Source organism: Telopea speciosissima, chromosome 8 (assembly GCF_018873765.1).
Source record: "Telopea speciosissima isolate NSW1024214 ecotype Mountain lineage chromosome 8, Tspe_v1, whole genome shotgun sequence".
NCBI lineage: Eukaryota > Viridiplantae > Streptophyta > Magnoliopsida > Proteales > Proteaceae > Telopea > Telopea speciosissima.
Window position 1 is genome coordinate 55580868 of NC_057923.1, and position 15199 is coordinate 55596066.

A 15199-nucleotide genomic window follows, 5' to 3' on the forward strand; every position below is an offset into this window, starting at 1 on the left:
TATATCTATGACCGCATGTAATTCCCTTTTTGTTTAACAAATTCTTATTTATCAAAAAAAAAAAAACCAAAAAAAAAGGAAGCAACAAAAAGAAAACTCTGAACAGAACAGAACAAGTTCTCCTTCATTGGAAGAGTTAAAATTCAGAGATGTGTGATATCAGCTCTAGGAGATCAGTAATGATGCAACTTTTGTTTTCGTCATGGGACTCTTTTCAGTTATTTGGACTCGTTAGTCTTTCCAGAGGAGTGGCGGGTCCAAAATTACGGGCTAGAAGTGAACCAAACCACTGCACTTATAGGACGTCCGTCGTGAGGCCTACATCAAAACAGGAGTGAAAAGTTAGATTTCAATGAGATTTCCATATCATCAAAGTTCACCCCCCCCCCTCCCCACACACACACACACACATTTGAACCCCCAGACCATAGTGTATAACTCTAGAATTTAAAACAAAACTGAACTGAAGCTAAGTTTCACACTAGATATCATGAATTAGTTGCACTCTTATCATTGATATATGTCAAATGAATACAAGTGTCTGTACCGAATAGCAAAGCTGGACTCGAATGACACAGACCAAGTGAATTACAAGTTGAACCCTCTGTAAACCCCAATCCTTGAAGCACCTGTGAAACGGCTTCAGCGAACATGCTATTCAGTCTTGATGGGATGTAATCCCTGGAAAGCATTGTAACTAACAGGAATGACAAAATATTATAGCCCAGTATTCATTTTCAGGTACTTCCCAGCTTTCCTAGCGCTGGAGTGGCCAGAGTGAATCACGGAAAGCAAGTGTCGGCTGCAGATGCGCTTGCAAATCATGCAGCGAAAAGGAAAACCACAACTTACTGGAGTGTCCCTCCGAATTTCATTGCTCGGGCAGTTTACTGGGAAGCGCTTGAGCGACCATACTATAGATTCACATAATTTTGAATTTTTTGTAAGATTGCCAGGGTCTTCCTCTTTATTGATGGCAATGCCGAAGGTAAATCGACAGATCTCTGAGCTTTTCTTTTGGGTGCTTTACAGCACTACTTTTTCTTTCTAATACACAACTTGCTGACCTTTAGCACAAAAAAAAAACCGTAAAGCAAGTGAATTAATTCTGCCTTATTCTGCAAGACCAGTAGCTCATAATCTAAGAAAACAACCAACACAAGATCCAAAATGAGGTTACATATCAAGGGTTCATTTCCCAATTTTTCATACCTGTTAATGAATGATAGAATTAGTATTTACAGAATATCTTCTGGCTCTCTAACCAGATTTAGTGACTTCATGAATTGCATTTGTCAAATAGTCCACATTTCCTGTGGTGACACCCGCCATGCTGCACAAATCACAAACTGATAGTAAAAATTTTCTGAAACAACTCTGTCCTAAGATGTGGGCAATGGAATATCCTATCTTGTGCGCTTGTGTCTGCATGTTATTTGATAGAAACCTATATATCTTGTGGTTGGAGGGATAAAATGAAACATTCCCTAGCAATCTCCACAGCCCATTTTATATCAGAACATTATTGATATACATTCCCAAGATGCAAGTTCGAGAAAGAACTAGTATCATGTCGTAGTCTCGTAGATGCATCCGCCACAGCAATGGATGACATTAGATGACAGTAATCAAATTATCTGGATCTAAAAGAGAACAGGCCGACCTTCGCCAATAAAAAGACATACAGCTTTAAGTTAAATCACCAAAGGCAAGGCAAACATGTAATTCTAAAAGTTAAAATCCCAATGAGGTGGAGGGGGTGACAATCAGGATCACCAGTGACCGATCCCACCAATTCAACCCCAGCACCAAAATAATTTTGAAAACCTTATGAAAAAGTTTATTACCTTCTCATCCAGGATCAGTAAGGATCAGCTGTTCATGATTAGGATCACCCGTGACCAATCTGAATCAATAACCCGAGTTTTAAATCACTGATTACAATAGGTGGTGGTGACTAGGGAAGATTTTGGAAGGACATCCCTGGCTAGTGTAAAGTATGTCACAAAACCTACTCAATAGCCTATACACCAATAGAAGACAAAGACTGCTCTATTTGTACAAGTTTTGAGATCCAAATGATGAAATTTTGTACCCCATGATTTAGACACCCCTTTTGATTGAGAATTATAAAAGAGACAGGCCTAAAGCTTAAAGGAAAATCTTATAGGACGGCTATAAGACCAGCAGTGATGTATGGAGCTGAATGTTTAAGGTGGTGAAGAAATAACATATAAAGAATACTGGTGTAACTGAGATGAGGATGTTTGGATGGATGAGTGGTAGAACTAGAGAAGGCAATGTAAGGCATGAACAGGTATTCTTATAGTCATTCGTGTTTCTTCACAATGTTATTATGATCATTCTGTGTTTGTTCGATGCCGAGGATCCAAGGTACTTGTATTGGTTGTGTTGATGATATTATAATACCCGGAGATAATGTATCCGGAATTACATAAGTGAAGGCTTATCTACATCAACACTTTCAGATGAAAGACTAGGGTACTCTGTGGTATTTTCTTGGCATTGCATTATTGCGGAGTAAGAAAAGAATTAATCTGTCACAATGGAAGTATGTAATAAACCTATCATCTGAGATAGGTATGCTTGCCTCTAAACCAGTTGATACTCCTATGGAATCTCATAAAAAATTTGACATTGTTGATGGTGAAGATTTTGATGATACATACCTGTATAGAAGACTGGTGGGACATTGATATATTTGACTGTTACTCGGCTTGACATATCATTTGCAGCTGGGGTTATTAGTCAGTTTATGCAGTCATCAAAAAAGATTCACTTGGATCCAGCTTGTCAGATACTCGGATCTTGAGGTATCTGAAGGGGGCTCTAGGGAAGGGCCTCATTTATCGACCTCATCAGAATATTGATGTGGTTGGGTATTCTGATGCTGACTGCGCTGGTAATGATGGTGATAGGAGATCTGCTATGGGATTTTGTACATTTGTTGGTGGTAATCTAGTCACATGGCGTAGTAAGAAGCAGACTACTGTGAGTAAATCTGGTGCTGAAGCTGAATATAGAGCTATGACTCATACTACTGCTGAGTTAATGTGGTTGCGTTCCCTTCTTCAAGAGTTGAGGTTTCCCGTTCCACATCTTATAAAGATGTATTGTGCCAACCAAGTTGCTATCTACATCGCCAGCAACCTTGTGTTTCATGAGAGAACGAAGCATATCAAGGTTGACTATCAGTTTGTGTGGAGTGTTGTCATGAAGAAGCTGATTGTCACACCATTTGTTTCCTCTGTTGATCAGCTTGGTGAAATGTTCTCCAAGTCCCTGTTTGGGCCTGCTTTCCAAAAGAATTGTTTCAAGCTGGGCATGGGTGACCTATATGCTCTAGCTTGAGGGGGAGTGTTGAAGTCTACCGATATGAGTTGTAAGGGGTTCATGACCCATATGTACCGTGGGGTACATATGTGTCATGTATACATGGTGACATGACTTGTGCTTGTGGGTTTGATTCTAGTTAGTCTTCTAGATGGTTTTATTTCCTGTTTAATGTCTAATTCTGTTTCCTATTGTATCTAGGATAGGTTGCTATATGCTATTATATATTGGAAAGAGGTGAGCTTGAGGTCTCACCGATTCTGTTTTCTCCCAACAAGCAGAGTCTCCCTCCTCTCAGCCTCTTCTTTCTCTTTTACTTTGTATTTTTGTTGGTTTATTAGGTTTGATATTGTAACAGAACTAACTGGCACATATGGTACTTTGTTGGAAAATTAATTGTACAGTATTGGTGTAGCATCATGTTAGATAATCCCCTGTTGATGTGTGTGTGTGTATATATATATATATATATATATGTCAAAGCTACAATAATTTCCTATCTCCTTGTCATATCAGGGGAACATAGTACGCAAAATAAATACCTAATTGTTCCATGGGATCTTTTCGTATGTGTGGCTTTCACTATGGATGATATTGAAATTGTCCTTTCACTCAACTGAATCTTCCATTGGATGGTGTTATTTGGACAGTAGGGATGAGAAAAGCAATGGCTTTCACCACATTACATGGCATTATAAACCAATTTATTTCTAATGTACAGTCACTTCAAAGTTTTTCAATGGAGGAGAGTTCTTGCTAACTTAAACCATAATTATTCTGTAAGTGGGCAATACCTGATACGACCATCATGTGTCATGTAAATATGGAATTCATTTCTAAGTCGATCAACCTGTTCAGGGTTTAAACCACTATACCAGAACATTCCAACCTGCAGTATTATAAAACTACATGTCAAAATAGGAAGGATGCAACTCAACAGATATTTACATTTGGGAGGGGGGGGGGGAGAAGAAAAATATAGTGACTTAATACAAACTTCAAAGTCCAGACTCTGGACCTGGTTAGTTATATGCTCCCAAGTGCGAGCAGATCCCAATTTTTCAAGATTATCACGTAGAGCAGCACGCATTTTCATAATGCGATCTGACATGACCTGGAATATACAGAGAGAAACTAAAGCCACTCAGAACCTTTTATCCCCATTTAGGACCCATTTGCTCAAACACGAAACTGGCACTAAAAAAATAGGTAGGAAAAAGTTCAGAAAAGAAAATAGCAAGAGGAAAAAGAGGGGGAAAAATCCCTTATCCATAAACTACTATTAGATGCTGTTCAGAGTAATTTTGATGCTGCAGGTTAAAAGGGTAAATTGGTCACCATAATGCATACAGGATACCAAAATGCACTTAAAAAAGACAGTGAAATTGCATTTTGGGATCCTGCAAGTAGATTGTTGACAATGAATAGTAGGAGGGGAAATAATTACCTTCACCTCTTTAACCCAGAGACTCTTTAAGCTTGGATCACCTAAGATGGTGGAGACCAGTAACGCTCCATGCACAGGTGGGTTGCTGTACATTGCTCTGGCAATCTGCTGCAGCTGGCTTTTGACTGCAGTTGCTTGATTTTTATCCACACAAAGGACACTACATCAAAATAATATGGGTAAGAAATTAGAAAACAAATTGACAAGTTTTTAATTAGAAAATACAAGACAACGGCACTGCAGTGACTGGTGGTGCTCTAATCTGCCTTCATGTGCATGACCCAAACTAGCAGGCAGTGATAACTATCCAATCAGGCTTCTTTTATCAATTGCAGGCCATATTTCTGACCATCAAAAGAGTTGCATGGATGAAGTGGTTTTGTAAATTGTAATGACACATGAATACAGACCACAAAACAGAAGATCTTTAAGTGGTGCAGTCATTGATCCTTTTTTCTACTCATGAGCTTCCAAATCAAGCCCATTCAGCCCACAAATTGGCCCTTCAATGGGCCTACATAAGCGGTCCTAAATTCTCATAGCCCCCATACCCCAGTTTAGCAAACTGAATAGTCAATATATATGGTAAGTGCGACATTTTATGCTCATGCACATGTGTCTCTTGTTGTGTATGTAATAATTAAATAGGGAAAAAGAACGCTTCTTGGTCGCATGGTTCCTGCGCCTAGACACAGAAGCTTGCAAATTTACCGCCCTGCCCATTGTGAAATAAAAAAACCAATCCATGTCAATGCCACTGTGTGTGCTCTCATTGGCCCTCACACTGGTGCAGGGGCTACACGACCAAACAGTGATTTCTTGCCCAATTAAATAATAGTAAAGCCATTATTATGTAGCTCTCTGCTTTCAGGAGTGTGCATGAGTAGTATGGGTGTAGGGGGAAATTACTATTTTCCCCTTGTTTTTTTTGGGTGGGGGTGGAGACCAGATTGCAGAAATGACCAATCTATGCATTAGCACGACCATCCATGTTTTAGCTCCATATGTGTAGTTCTAAAGATGTTGAGCACTCGCACAAATTAAGTTTCTCAATTAAAAGGAAATAAAGAAATAGCAGTGCACCACAAACCTGAGACATCCCACTCGTTGTCCATATAAACCCATTGTCTTTGCAAATGACTGAGCACAGCCAATCAAATGCCCATCATCCAGAAAGATCCGAATTGCCTGGGCATCTTTCTCGAGGTCTCCACTAGCAAAACCTTGATAAGCCATGTCAAAGAAGGGGAAGTGATTCTTCACCTGAACAAATATCAGGGTTGAAATTGTAGCAGTTGAGAAGATGTAGACAGGTCTTAGAATATTACTAGCAACAGACCTTGAATAGATATGATATGTCTCGCCACTGTTCATCAGTAGGATCAATGCCGGTTGGATTGTGAGCGCAAGGATGAAGTAGGAAAAAAGAACGATTCGGTGCATTCTACATAAACCAATAAACAGAAGAAAAAGGAAATATGATTAGAAGATTCTCACATAATAGACGCATCGGGAAAATATAACCATATATGTATGAGTTCTCCCTCCAAACCCATATCCAATAATACAGTACTCTATGAAGCTTCAAGCTTCCTCACCCATCTGCTCCAGTCATATGCATGACCATGTGTCTTGTGTGCATGCTAGTATATTTGTGAGAATATGCACGGTTGTCACACATTGACTAAAGTGAGTTGCCACTCATTCTTGAAAAAATTGGGAGATGTTTCATAACTGAACATAACCTAAAATGAAAAGAAAGGGTAGTGACTCCGAAGACAGACAAGGGAAGGGAAATGGGAGGATATTAACTACAAATATGGAACAAGTAGAATTGGACTAGTAAAGAAATAAGGGCAATAACCCAGTGCAACTCCCCCTTTTGTAGGGTCCCAGGAGGAGTAAATTGGAAACAGTTAAACCTTTGGCACAAAGTGTCTGCTCTCAGACTCAACCCCACCCCCCCTCCCCGCCCGGTCTCCTTTTTTTTTTTTTTTTTTCAGAAAAGAGAAATTTTATTGAAAATATAAAAGGGGGCAAACAAGCCTATGACAGAATATTGGCAAAGAAAGCTAAAGCTTACAAAGGGGGACTCAGTCCTAAACCATATTGGTGAAAGCCTCAAGCCACTCGCTTACCCGAGAGGAATAATAAAACAAGGCTACGGGGGATCTGCGAGGCGCACCGAAAGGGTCCTTGTCCTATTTGATCGTCGGGGGATCTCAGCATATACACCAGGCCGATCAAAAGCCACACGGGCCAAAAGAGCCTCCTCCTCTGGTGAAAAGGGAGATGCGGTCTCCTTTTCAACCAGAGGTTTTTCTACTGCCGTGTCCACCGCTTTAACACCAGGCTTTGCCTTCTTTTGATGTCGAGTTTTACCAATAACTGGAGTTGCCATACGGCAACCCACACGACCACCTCGAGGGGCATTCCTACAGCCATCACGATTTTTCGGACCCAACACCTGAGTCCACCCGCCTTGCACCTCCTCTTGATCAGATTGGTCACAACCCGACCCATGAGAATCCAGTCTTTGAACTGATTCTACCTCATTAAAATTAGACTCCCCAACCTCAACGTCTCTCCTCTCAAGCCCTCTGCCAACTGCAAAATCCGGCACCCCTGAAAAAGCCGGCGAGTTCTCCATTCCTCCGCCATGCGTAGGATGAGAAGAAGGTGGCCTGATGGAATCAACTACATGAACTTCTCCAACATTTAAAAATGTATCCTTATCTTTCCCACTTTGCGTCAAATTGGGAGATTAAGGAGAAATTGAATTCTCACCTAGAGTCATACCATTATAAGAGTTCTCCCTCCCTTGAATAGCTGCGACCAAATTGGAAACAACAATCCCCTCATGACCAGCTGGCGCCTTAGAATTAGGAGAAAATGAATTCTTGCCTTATGAGAGAGATTTTCTGGCCGATCCACCCATCGAGTTGGACTTCGAGTTAACCGAGTTAACTCCATCTTCTCCAACGTAGATAGCACCAGGGATTGATGCCTCTCTGTCCTTCTCTTGTTGATAAAGTTCATCCATCCTCTTCTGACGACAAAGGGAGCTTTGATGTCCCAACCTTCTACAATACCCGCACCTTTGCAATCCATCCTCATAAATCACCTTCTGAGTGAAACAAAATTCCTTGGTAGAACCAGGTTCAAATCGTTCTACTTGAACCTCTTCAACACGAGTTGAAGAATCTCCTGCGTCTATCTCAACAAGCACTTGAGCAAAATGGCCGAGCAGACCCTGCCGGGTACGACGATCAAGAGCTACAGGTCTACCCACAGCCTTGGCCATGGATAGAAGCACGTTTTCATGCCAATATTCGAGAGACAGATCTGGGAACCTCACCCAAACGAGCTTGGTAAGGACCTGCTGCTCATGTATATTAAAATCAGGCTTCCAACGCTGGAACTTGATAGCCTGATCATTGAAGCGCACAGGGCTACGTCTCCAAACCTCCGCCAAATCTCCTTCAAAAGAGAATTGGAAAATCACAAATCCCTTCCCCAATGGATGCATGATTACCCCTTGTTTGAGATTCCACTTCACTTTCGCCTCCTATCTCAAATCATCCAACGATGCAAGGCGAAAATTAACCCTCCCAATAAGAGCAAATCGAAAGCGATTACGATCCTCTTCATAGTCCTTCTGCGGGATTCAAATACGAGTAATATTGCCTGCATGAATGGGCTCTGGCAAAGCATCAATATCAGGCCACACATGACCTCCAACCGCCTTGGCATAGGACTGAGGTGCTGCAATGCGCAACCCTAGCACCATCCACATCAGTACCTGCATGCCCGGTCTCCTTGCTGGCAGCCCAACCTTTTTATCATTGCACTAGGCAATGGCCCCTCAGACTAATAAAGGAGTGGTGAACCTAAAGAAATTAAACTATAAGAATAGATGGATAATTATGAGGAAAGAATTTGTTAAAAACCAATGCTTTTTAAGGGTTGTCACTTGTCAGTTTGTTGAGACTAATAAAATTAGTAAATATTTTAAACTTCCATAAAGACACAGGTCAATATGAGCTCTGCCAAATTCAGTTATTGTCTGCACTCTGCAGACCTAATTGAATTGAATGCCAATGTTTAATCAAGGGGTTGGGGTGGGAACGGGTGATATCGCAGCATCATGTTTCCTATCTGAAAAGTGATACCATCAGAATGTCAGAGTTTTTACCTACCCCCCACCCCCCCCCAAAAAAACAAAATAATAATAATAATAAATAAATAATTTCCTATCGGATATGCCTCATCTTCATCCTGCCCTCTTAAAGTATGGGTAGCACATCACTACAAATTTTCTTTTGATGATAAATTTTCCAACGATGTCCTTTCTGATGCATATTCTTCGAATTCAGAAATTTCATACTGAGAGGGCGGGCCTTGGTGCAACAGTAAGTTGCTCCATTGTGACCAAGTGATCACGGGTTCAAGTCTGGAAACAGCCTCTCTGCGAAAGTAGGGGTAAGGTTTCATACATTATGATCCTCCCCAGACCTCGTAGTGGCAGGAGCCTCGTGCACTGGGTACACCCTTTTTTCAGAAAATTTCATATTGAAATTGAAACTGTTGGCCCTATGCATCTTTACTGAGAATTGAGCATGTTGGTACTAGGTGAACCAACAGGCGAAACACAATTGTCAAAAGTCCTGCTTTTTCATGATTCACTAAGGAACTTCATTAGGATTCTATGATCAAAGTTTCTATTTTTTTGTGTAGGGTCTGAATTCCAGTTCTTCAATTCTGACCTTTGACCTCACTCCCACAAAATTGTTGGTGTTCAAACATCCTCTCATATGAACCTTGATATTAGATGGGTGAGGAGGCCTGAATTTATGCACTCATTATGGAACACAGAATCTCAAGCTCTTCCATATTTCATCTATTGGCTCTTTAATCCGATCAAATTCATATACCTTGACATCATCCATGAGTGCTGCAAAGTGTAACCCCTTAGATGCAGGGTTGTAGTACTGGAAGGTCCTCTGGGGCACTTGGGCATCTCTCCATATGTTATGGTGACTGGGCAATGCAAGTGACCAAATTTTAATCATTAAAAGGAAATTTCAAATCTAATGCTCCCAGGTATTAATAGAGCTCATGAAACTCCAGAAATTTAAGCAAGAGAAAGAATTGAAAGGATGCAGAACAGACATTACTTGGGCCAAGTTGGAACCGGTAGATAGATCCGTGACTCAGGTTGAAATCTCCTTTGGAACTCTGCAAATAGACGGCATGCGTCCGTGCCAGAAATAGCTTGGACACCTGCGAAGTTTCCCTCTTTTACTACATCCGAATTCTCCCCATAAGCGAGTTTCACGCTCTCCATAACTAGTTTCAGACTGCCTTGCCTAGAAAGCGACTCCCTGCCAATGTCTCCCAACAGTGAAACTTTGACACAATCAAGAATGAAGAATCGTAGCAACAGTTTCTTAATTCAAGAACACCAAAAGTATATTTTCTCTAAAGGTCCTAAACAGAATAGGAGAAAACAACATCAAGTTGGGGAGGAGGGTTTATGTTGTCTGCTCAAAATGGGATTAGAGTTGGTCAGGTCAAACATTAATTAAACTACCATATATAGCTGCCATGGTGGATACTGTTAAAACTTAAAAAAATTGAAGCAGAGAGAAATGTACTTGCTACAATTTTCATTGTTTTCTGATTATTTCAGCTTATCTAATATTAAGGATACCAAATGACTTTCTATCAATACATTTATACCCAATTCGAATTCCCACTACTTTGATAATTTAATATTCACATAAATAAACTCTTTAAAAAAAATATGAACTTTATATACTCTAGATCTTGCCCAAACTGGGATAAAGAGAGTTTTGTGACGATACTAGAGGATTAATTTTTCCTCTCTGGCTTTAGCAAACTTATATTTTGATCGTGCTGTAAAACGAGACCCAGCCAAATGCTTCTTATATATCATGGCACAATTGCTAGTTAATTTGATGAAATTTTGCAATTCCTTTGGCAGTAAATCCTTATGTTTGTTATCCAGGTGTTAAGTGCCATATCTTGTCAGCTACTTCATTTCAACATAAATATCAGTCACATTTACCAAAATATTATGTCCTTGCATTATCTGGTTGACATTATGATCCTCTCCTGACCCCGCAGTGATGGGAGCCTTGTGCACTCAATACACCGTGCACCCTTTATTATCTGGTTGACATTGGTTGAATATGGCTCAGACTAGGATGGCATTTATAATTTCATGCTTTCCACGTCAAGGTATATCCTTCATGGTTCATTTTTGGAAATCTAACTTCAGAACTACCTTGGGCTTCACCATTCCACCCCCCCCCCCCCCCACACACACACCATACACAGTTGCATCCATATTTGACCGGAATAAGAGTATGCAACAGATTATTTTTTCCCCTTCTGAAAGAACCGCTGCAATTTTCCAAACTTGGCATTGTTTATCACCCTTGATGGACAGAAATCTAAGCCTCTTTCCTATTTTGAGTTACAAACTGATTTTCAATCAACCAAAAGGTATTTTATCAGGTTTTTCTAAGAAATTCCTTCTCAAGATTCTAAAGATGATTCAAAACTGAAGAGTAATGGAAAATAAGGACATAAAATAAACTAGAAGGTTAGACATAGCACTGCAGAACAAAATTAGCTTTCCCCTGTTAGACAGATAACCCACTTAACAGAAAAATTCCCTCTTTATTTCTCTAATATCATTAAATTGTTTTTCATGATATTAGTAAGACTTGAAAAGTTATTAAGGTCATGAAAAGTTGATCCATAGATCATATCTCGCAAATATCTAATTATTGAAAGTTCTCAAACAAGTTCACCATTTGATCAAATTTAGTAAATGTATCAAAAACCAATAAGTAAATGAAGAGGAAAAAAACACATTATATTGAAACAATAAAAAAACTCCTAAACACCAACAACAAACAACAGAATTAAACCCTTAAATCAATCTTTATAAATGTTGGCAATGGGTTCTAATGATGGGTATTCTCAAGTAAAACCAGGGAAAGTCACATCAATAATATAGATAAGTATAGAATAAAGAAACTTAACCATTGGCATTTCAAGAATGAACGAGATAAGTGCCAACTGAATACTTACAAGTACTCCGCACCAGCGACCCTCGCTTCTGCATCTCGAACGCATTGAAGCACAACCGGATTTCCCTCATCATCACGAAAAGCTCCCTAATCACAAAGTATAGAGCTAAAAAGATTAAAGAGTATGAAATGAGACAAGCAAGCAAATAAAAAACTATCAAACTCTCAAAATAATTACTAACCACTCCGAGATTGATCTTTTTAGGGTGAGTGTCAGAGAGGAAGGCCTCTGTAACAGACAACATAGGATCCTTGGGAGCGGGAACTACGTTGTCCCACCATCCAACGGTTGAGGTTGACATCCATTTCCTCCCCAAGAATCTCCGCATTTCTCCTTCTGAGCTTCTTCTTCTTCTTCACTTTCCTTTTAGTTTAGGCTTTGCCTTCCAACTTCCAGAAGATATATATATACATTAGCAGTCTCTGTTAATCTCTATTTGAGTGTTGATGTGTCTCTGCAAATGGGGTGCGTATTGCGCACTAACTAAAAACTATTGTCTTCGATTCCACGCGTCAGTACGAGAATTAGGCTGGCCCCGCAGAAAGAACAAAATCTGCTGTTGTTGGGTAAAGAGAATATAAAATATAATAAAAAGATCGAGCTGTTTGGCACTGTTGGATTGGAATGCAGTATGGATGTCAATATTATTCATTCCTATCGAACCGTGATTTGAAGCTGTCCAGGTAAGAGAACTACTCGTAAGTTATATCAATGACGTGTTGAATTTTTGACAAAATGTTGACCTGTCTGTCCGTTGTTTAGCAGACTTGACTTTGGAGAGTTACCGTGGGCGGTTTTTGAGCTTCTCGAATTCTGTCTATGGGCCGACCGTTGCGAGGTGACGACATTGGGCGGTCATTTGGGCCTAATGCCTAAGCCCATTATATTTGCAGGCTTGTTGTGGTCTTAGGCTAATTGATTACGTGGGACCCATCTATCAGTGATCCGTATCCATCGTTCTAGACTTTGATCGTAAGATCAGATCATACTCTATTTCCTAATTTAGAAAGAGGGAATGCCTTTCCTGTCTGGGAGAGCATGGCCTTGTGCTATCGCGGGGTAGGATTTTCACCATTCATTGGGGTAGAACGGTCATTTGACCTCATCAATCAAAGATCTGCTGTGGGCTTGACATAAAAAAATAAAAAAGAACGGATATGGGCTCTGTGTCTTTTGACCCATATGGACTGGGCTCACGGATTTTCAGGTGATGCAATCTAGTCCAATTAGAATTTTTGTTTGATAATAAGTCCAATTAGAATCAATTGATCCAATTGTCAACCGGGGTTCTGTGTGCTGCTGGTCAGTAGGCGCACACAGACACCGGATTCTGACTGGGTAAAATGACCATTCTTTTATTCTTTTTTGACTGCAGACCTAGCCTTTATTCAATTGGGGCTTTCTGTTTCTTTTTTGACGAATCTAAAGTGAAACGCTGATGTGATAATTCTAACTGCGAATGATTTATATTGATCACATGTCAAATTTCAGTCTCAATTTTATTAATCGTCTATCAAATTTAATAATTAAAAGTCATATTATATTAATTTCATTCTCAACTTTTTTCATCGTGGATCAAATTTAATAACTAAAATCTATATTATTCACGAATGTCCGTTTGAATCAGATCCTTTGATTGAACAATTTCTTTAGGCCCACCTTGCACCTGTCCTTGAGTCATGGTTATAAAACGTGGTATTGGGTATCATGTTGGTCACTATCGGCATTGATATCAATATCGATATGGATCGATTGTATTGAGTCAATTCAAGCTCAAAAGTAGCATTTTGATAAAAAAAAAACAATCACTTTTTGACTGACGGATAGAATAGTGATACATAGAACCCTACCTTGAATGGGTATGCTCCCTAATTTATTTGAATAGAATAGTGATACATAGAACCCTACCTTGAATGGGTATGCTCCCTAATTTATTTGAAATGTGTTTATTGATGATTGTTGTCCTCCTTTTCAAAAGCTAACCATACAATTTCTCGTTAACATTTCTATCTGTAACTACTTTCCATGTGGTAGACTTGGATGCATGGTTTGAGGAATCAGTATCGAATTGGCTGGATCGATACATATCGGGTATTGATAAGGGTCGATATTGATTCCATATCATTAGATTGGTACAAGCCAAAGGTAAAATGATAAATAAAAAATATATATAAAAAAAAACCATTTTAAATGAATCCAGTGACAAATCCATCCGATACAAGCTGATGAAATACCAAAGGTCGTGCTTGGCACGTTGGTCAAGTGCTCACTTGCTGAACTCTTAGTCACGGGTTCAAGTCCTAGAAACAGCCTCTCTGGAAACAGGGGTAAGGCTACGTACATTTGACCCTCCCCAGACCCTGCTAAATGCAGGAGGTACGGCCTTTTGCAAGCTGATGGAATACGGATTCCTAAATCCATACTTGGATTCAAATGGGTCATGTGATATAGTAACCTGAACCCATCTTATTAATTGAATTTTAGTTCAAAATAAACATTGGAAGTAATTAAAATTGTAGTTAAAAATAGTTTAAAGTTACAATAATTACTCATACTATTTCACTCTAATGGAATCTAGTGGCATTTTAGTCATTTGTTAAATCTTAAACTCACTTTTAGAATGTTTCCTCTGGACCTCTACTTGTTTTGGGCTGAAACATAACCATCAGAATGGATATTAGTCCCATATGACATAGACCATTTAGATAAATCCAAATCTATCATCCATGGCTGCGTTTGGTAAAGCTTTTGTTCCAAAAACATTGTTTTCACCTTTATCATTTTTTGTTTTTTTGCATTTCTATTGTGAAAACACATTTTTGGCCTCTAAACATGGCAAGTGGTGATGGATACCAAATGTCGTAGGGAGCAGGGAACGCCCAGGGCGCTGCCAGCCATTGGGCTGTGCTGCACACATCCCTATGCATGTGCCGAGATGTGTGCGGCACAGCTCAACTGTTGGATGCCCCCTGGCAGCACCCTGGGCGCATGACTCCCTGGAGACTAGCTAAATTCTGTCGCGAAAGGTATGTTCCACTACCAACACCCTAAGGGCTAAGATTCTTATCGTTTCCATGTAAAAGCCATTTCCAACAAAAAATTGCAGGTAAAATCAGTACCACACCTAAGATTTTAATTGAAAAGAAATGTAGCCCAAGCGAATCTCCATTTACTAGGAAAAACAAAAGGGTCCCTCTCCAATTGTCTAGATATCAATAGAGGTGCAAGTTTGGCCCAACAAGCCGAAGCCCGCTTGAGCCCAACAGGGGACGG

General features: G+C 39.8%; 1 protein-coding gene across 4 annotated transcripts; it reads right to left on the reverse strand.

Annotated features, from left to right (window-relative positions):
- Positions 1-545: 545 nt before the first annotated feature.
- Positions 546-12299, reverse strand: LOC122671942 (aspartate aminotransferase, mitochondrial-like). 4 transcript variants are annotated; one of them, XM_043869432.1, is made up of 12 exons: positions 12108-12299; positions 11927-12012; positions 9979-10185; positions 9736-9841; positions 6141-6245; positions 5892-6064; positions 4808-4961; positions 4373-4468; positions 4149-4243; positions 1213-1333; positions 1087-1118; positions 546-791 (listed from the first exon to the last, which is right to left on the reverse strand). In XM_043869432.1, the coding sequence occupies exons 1-10, from the start codon at positions 12252-12254 to the stop codon at positions 1261-1263; spliced, it is 1242 nt and encodes a 413-aa protein (XP_043725367.1). In that variant the 5' UTR covers positions 12255-12299; the 3' UTR covers positions 546-791; positions 1087-1118; positions 1213-1260. The 4 variants fall into 4 exon arrangements, with proteins under 4 accessions (XP_043725367.1, XP_043725366.1, XP_043725370.1 ...); XM_043869431.1 differs by having other exon boundaries at positions 4802-4961; positions 12108-12296; XM_043869435.1 differs by having other exon boundaries at positions 4802-4961; positions 9979-10084; positions 12108-12249.
- Between the last annotated feature and the right edge of the window lie 2900 nt (positions 12300-15199).

Excerpts from the sequence above, each read along its gene's own strand:
- LOC122671942 (XM_043869431.1), bottom strand. The coding sequence starts at position 12,254 with ATGCGGAGATTCTTGGGGAGGAAATGGATGTCAACCTCAACCGTTGGA. Across the intron at positions 6,246-9,735 it reads CACTCATGGATGATGTCAAG|AATGCACCGAATCGTTCTTT; the intron begins GTATATGAATTT and ends TGGTTTATGTAG. Across the intron at positions 4,469-4,801 it reads TCTGGGTTAAAGAGGTGAAG|GTCATGTCAGATCGCATTAT; the intron begins GTAATTATTTCC and ends TGTATATTCCAG.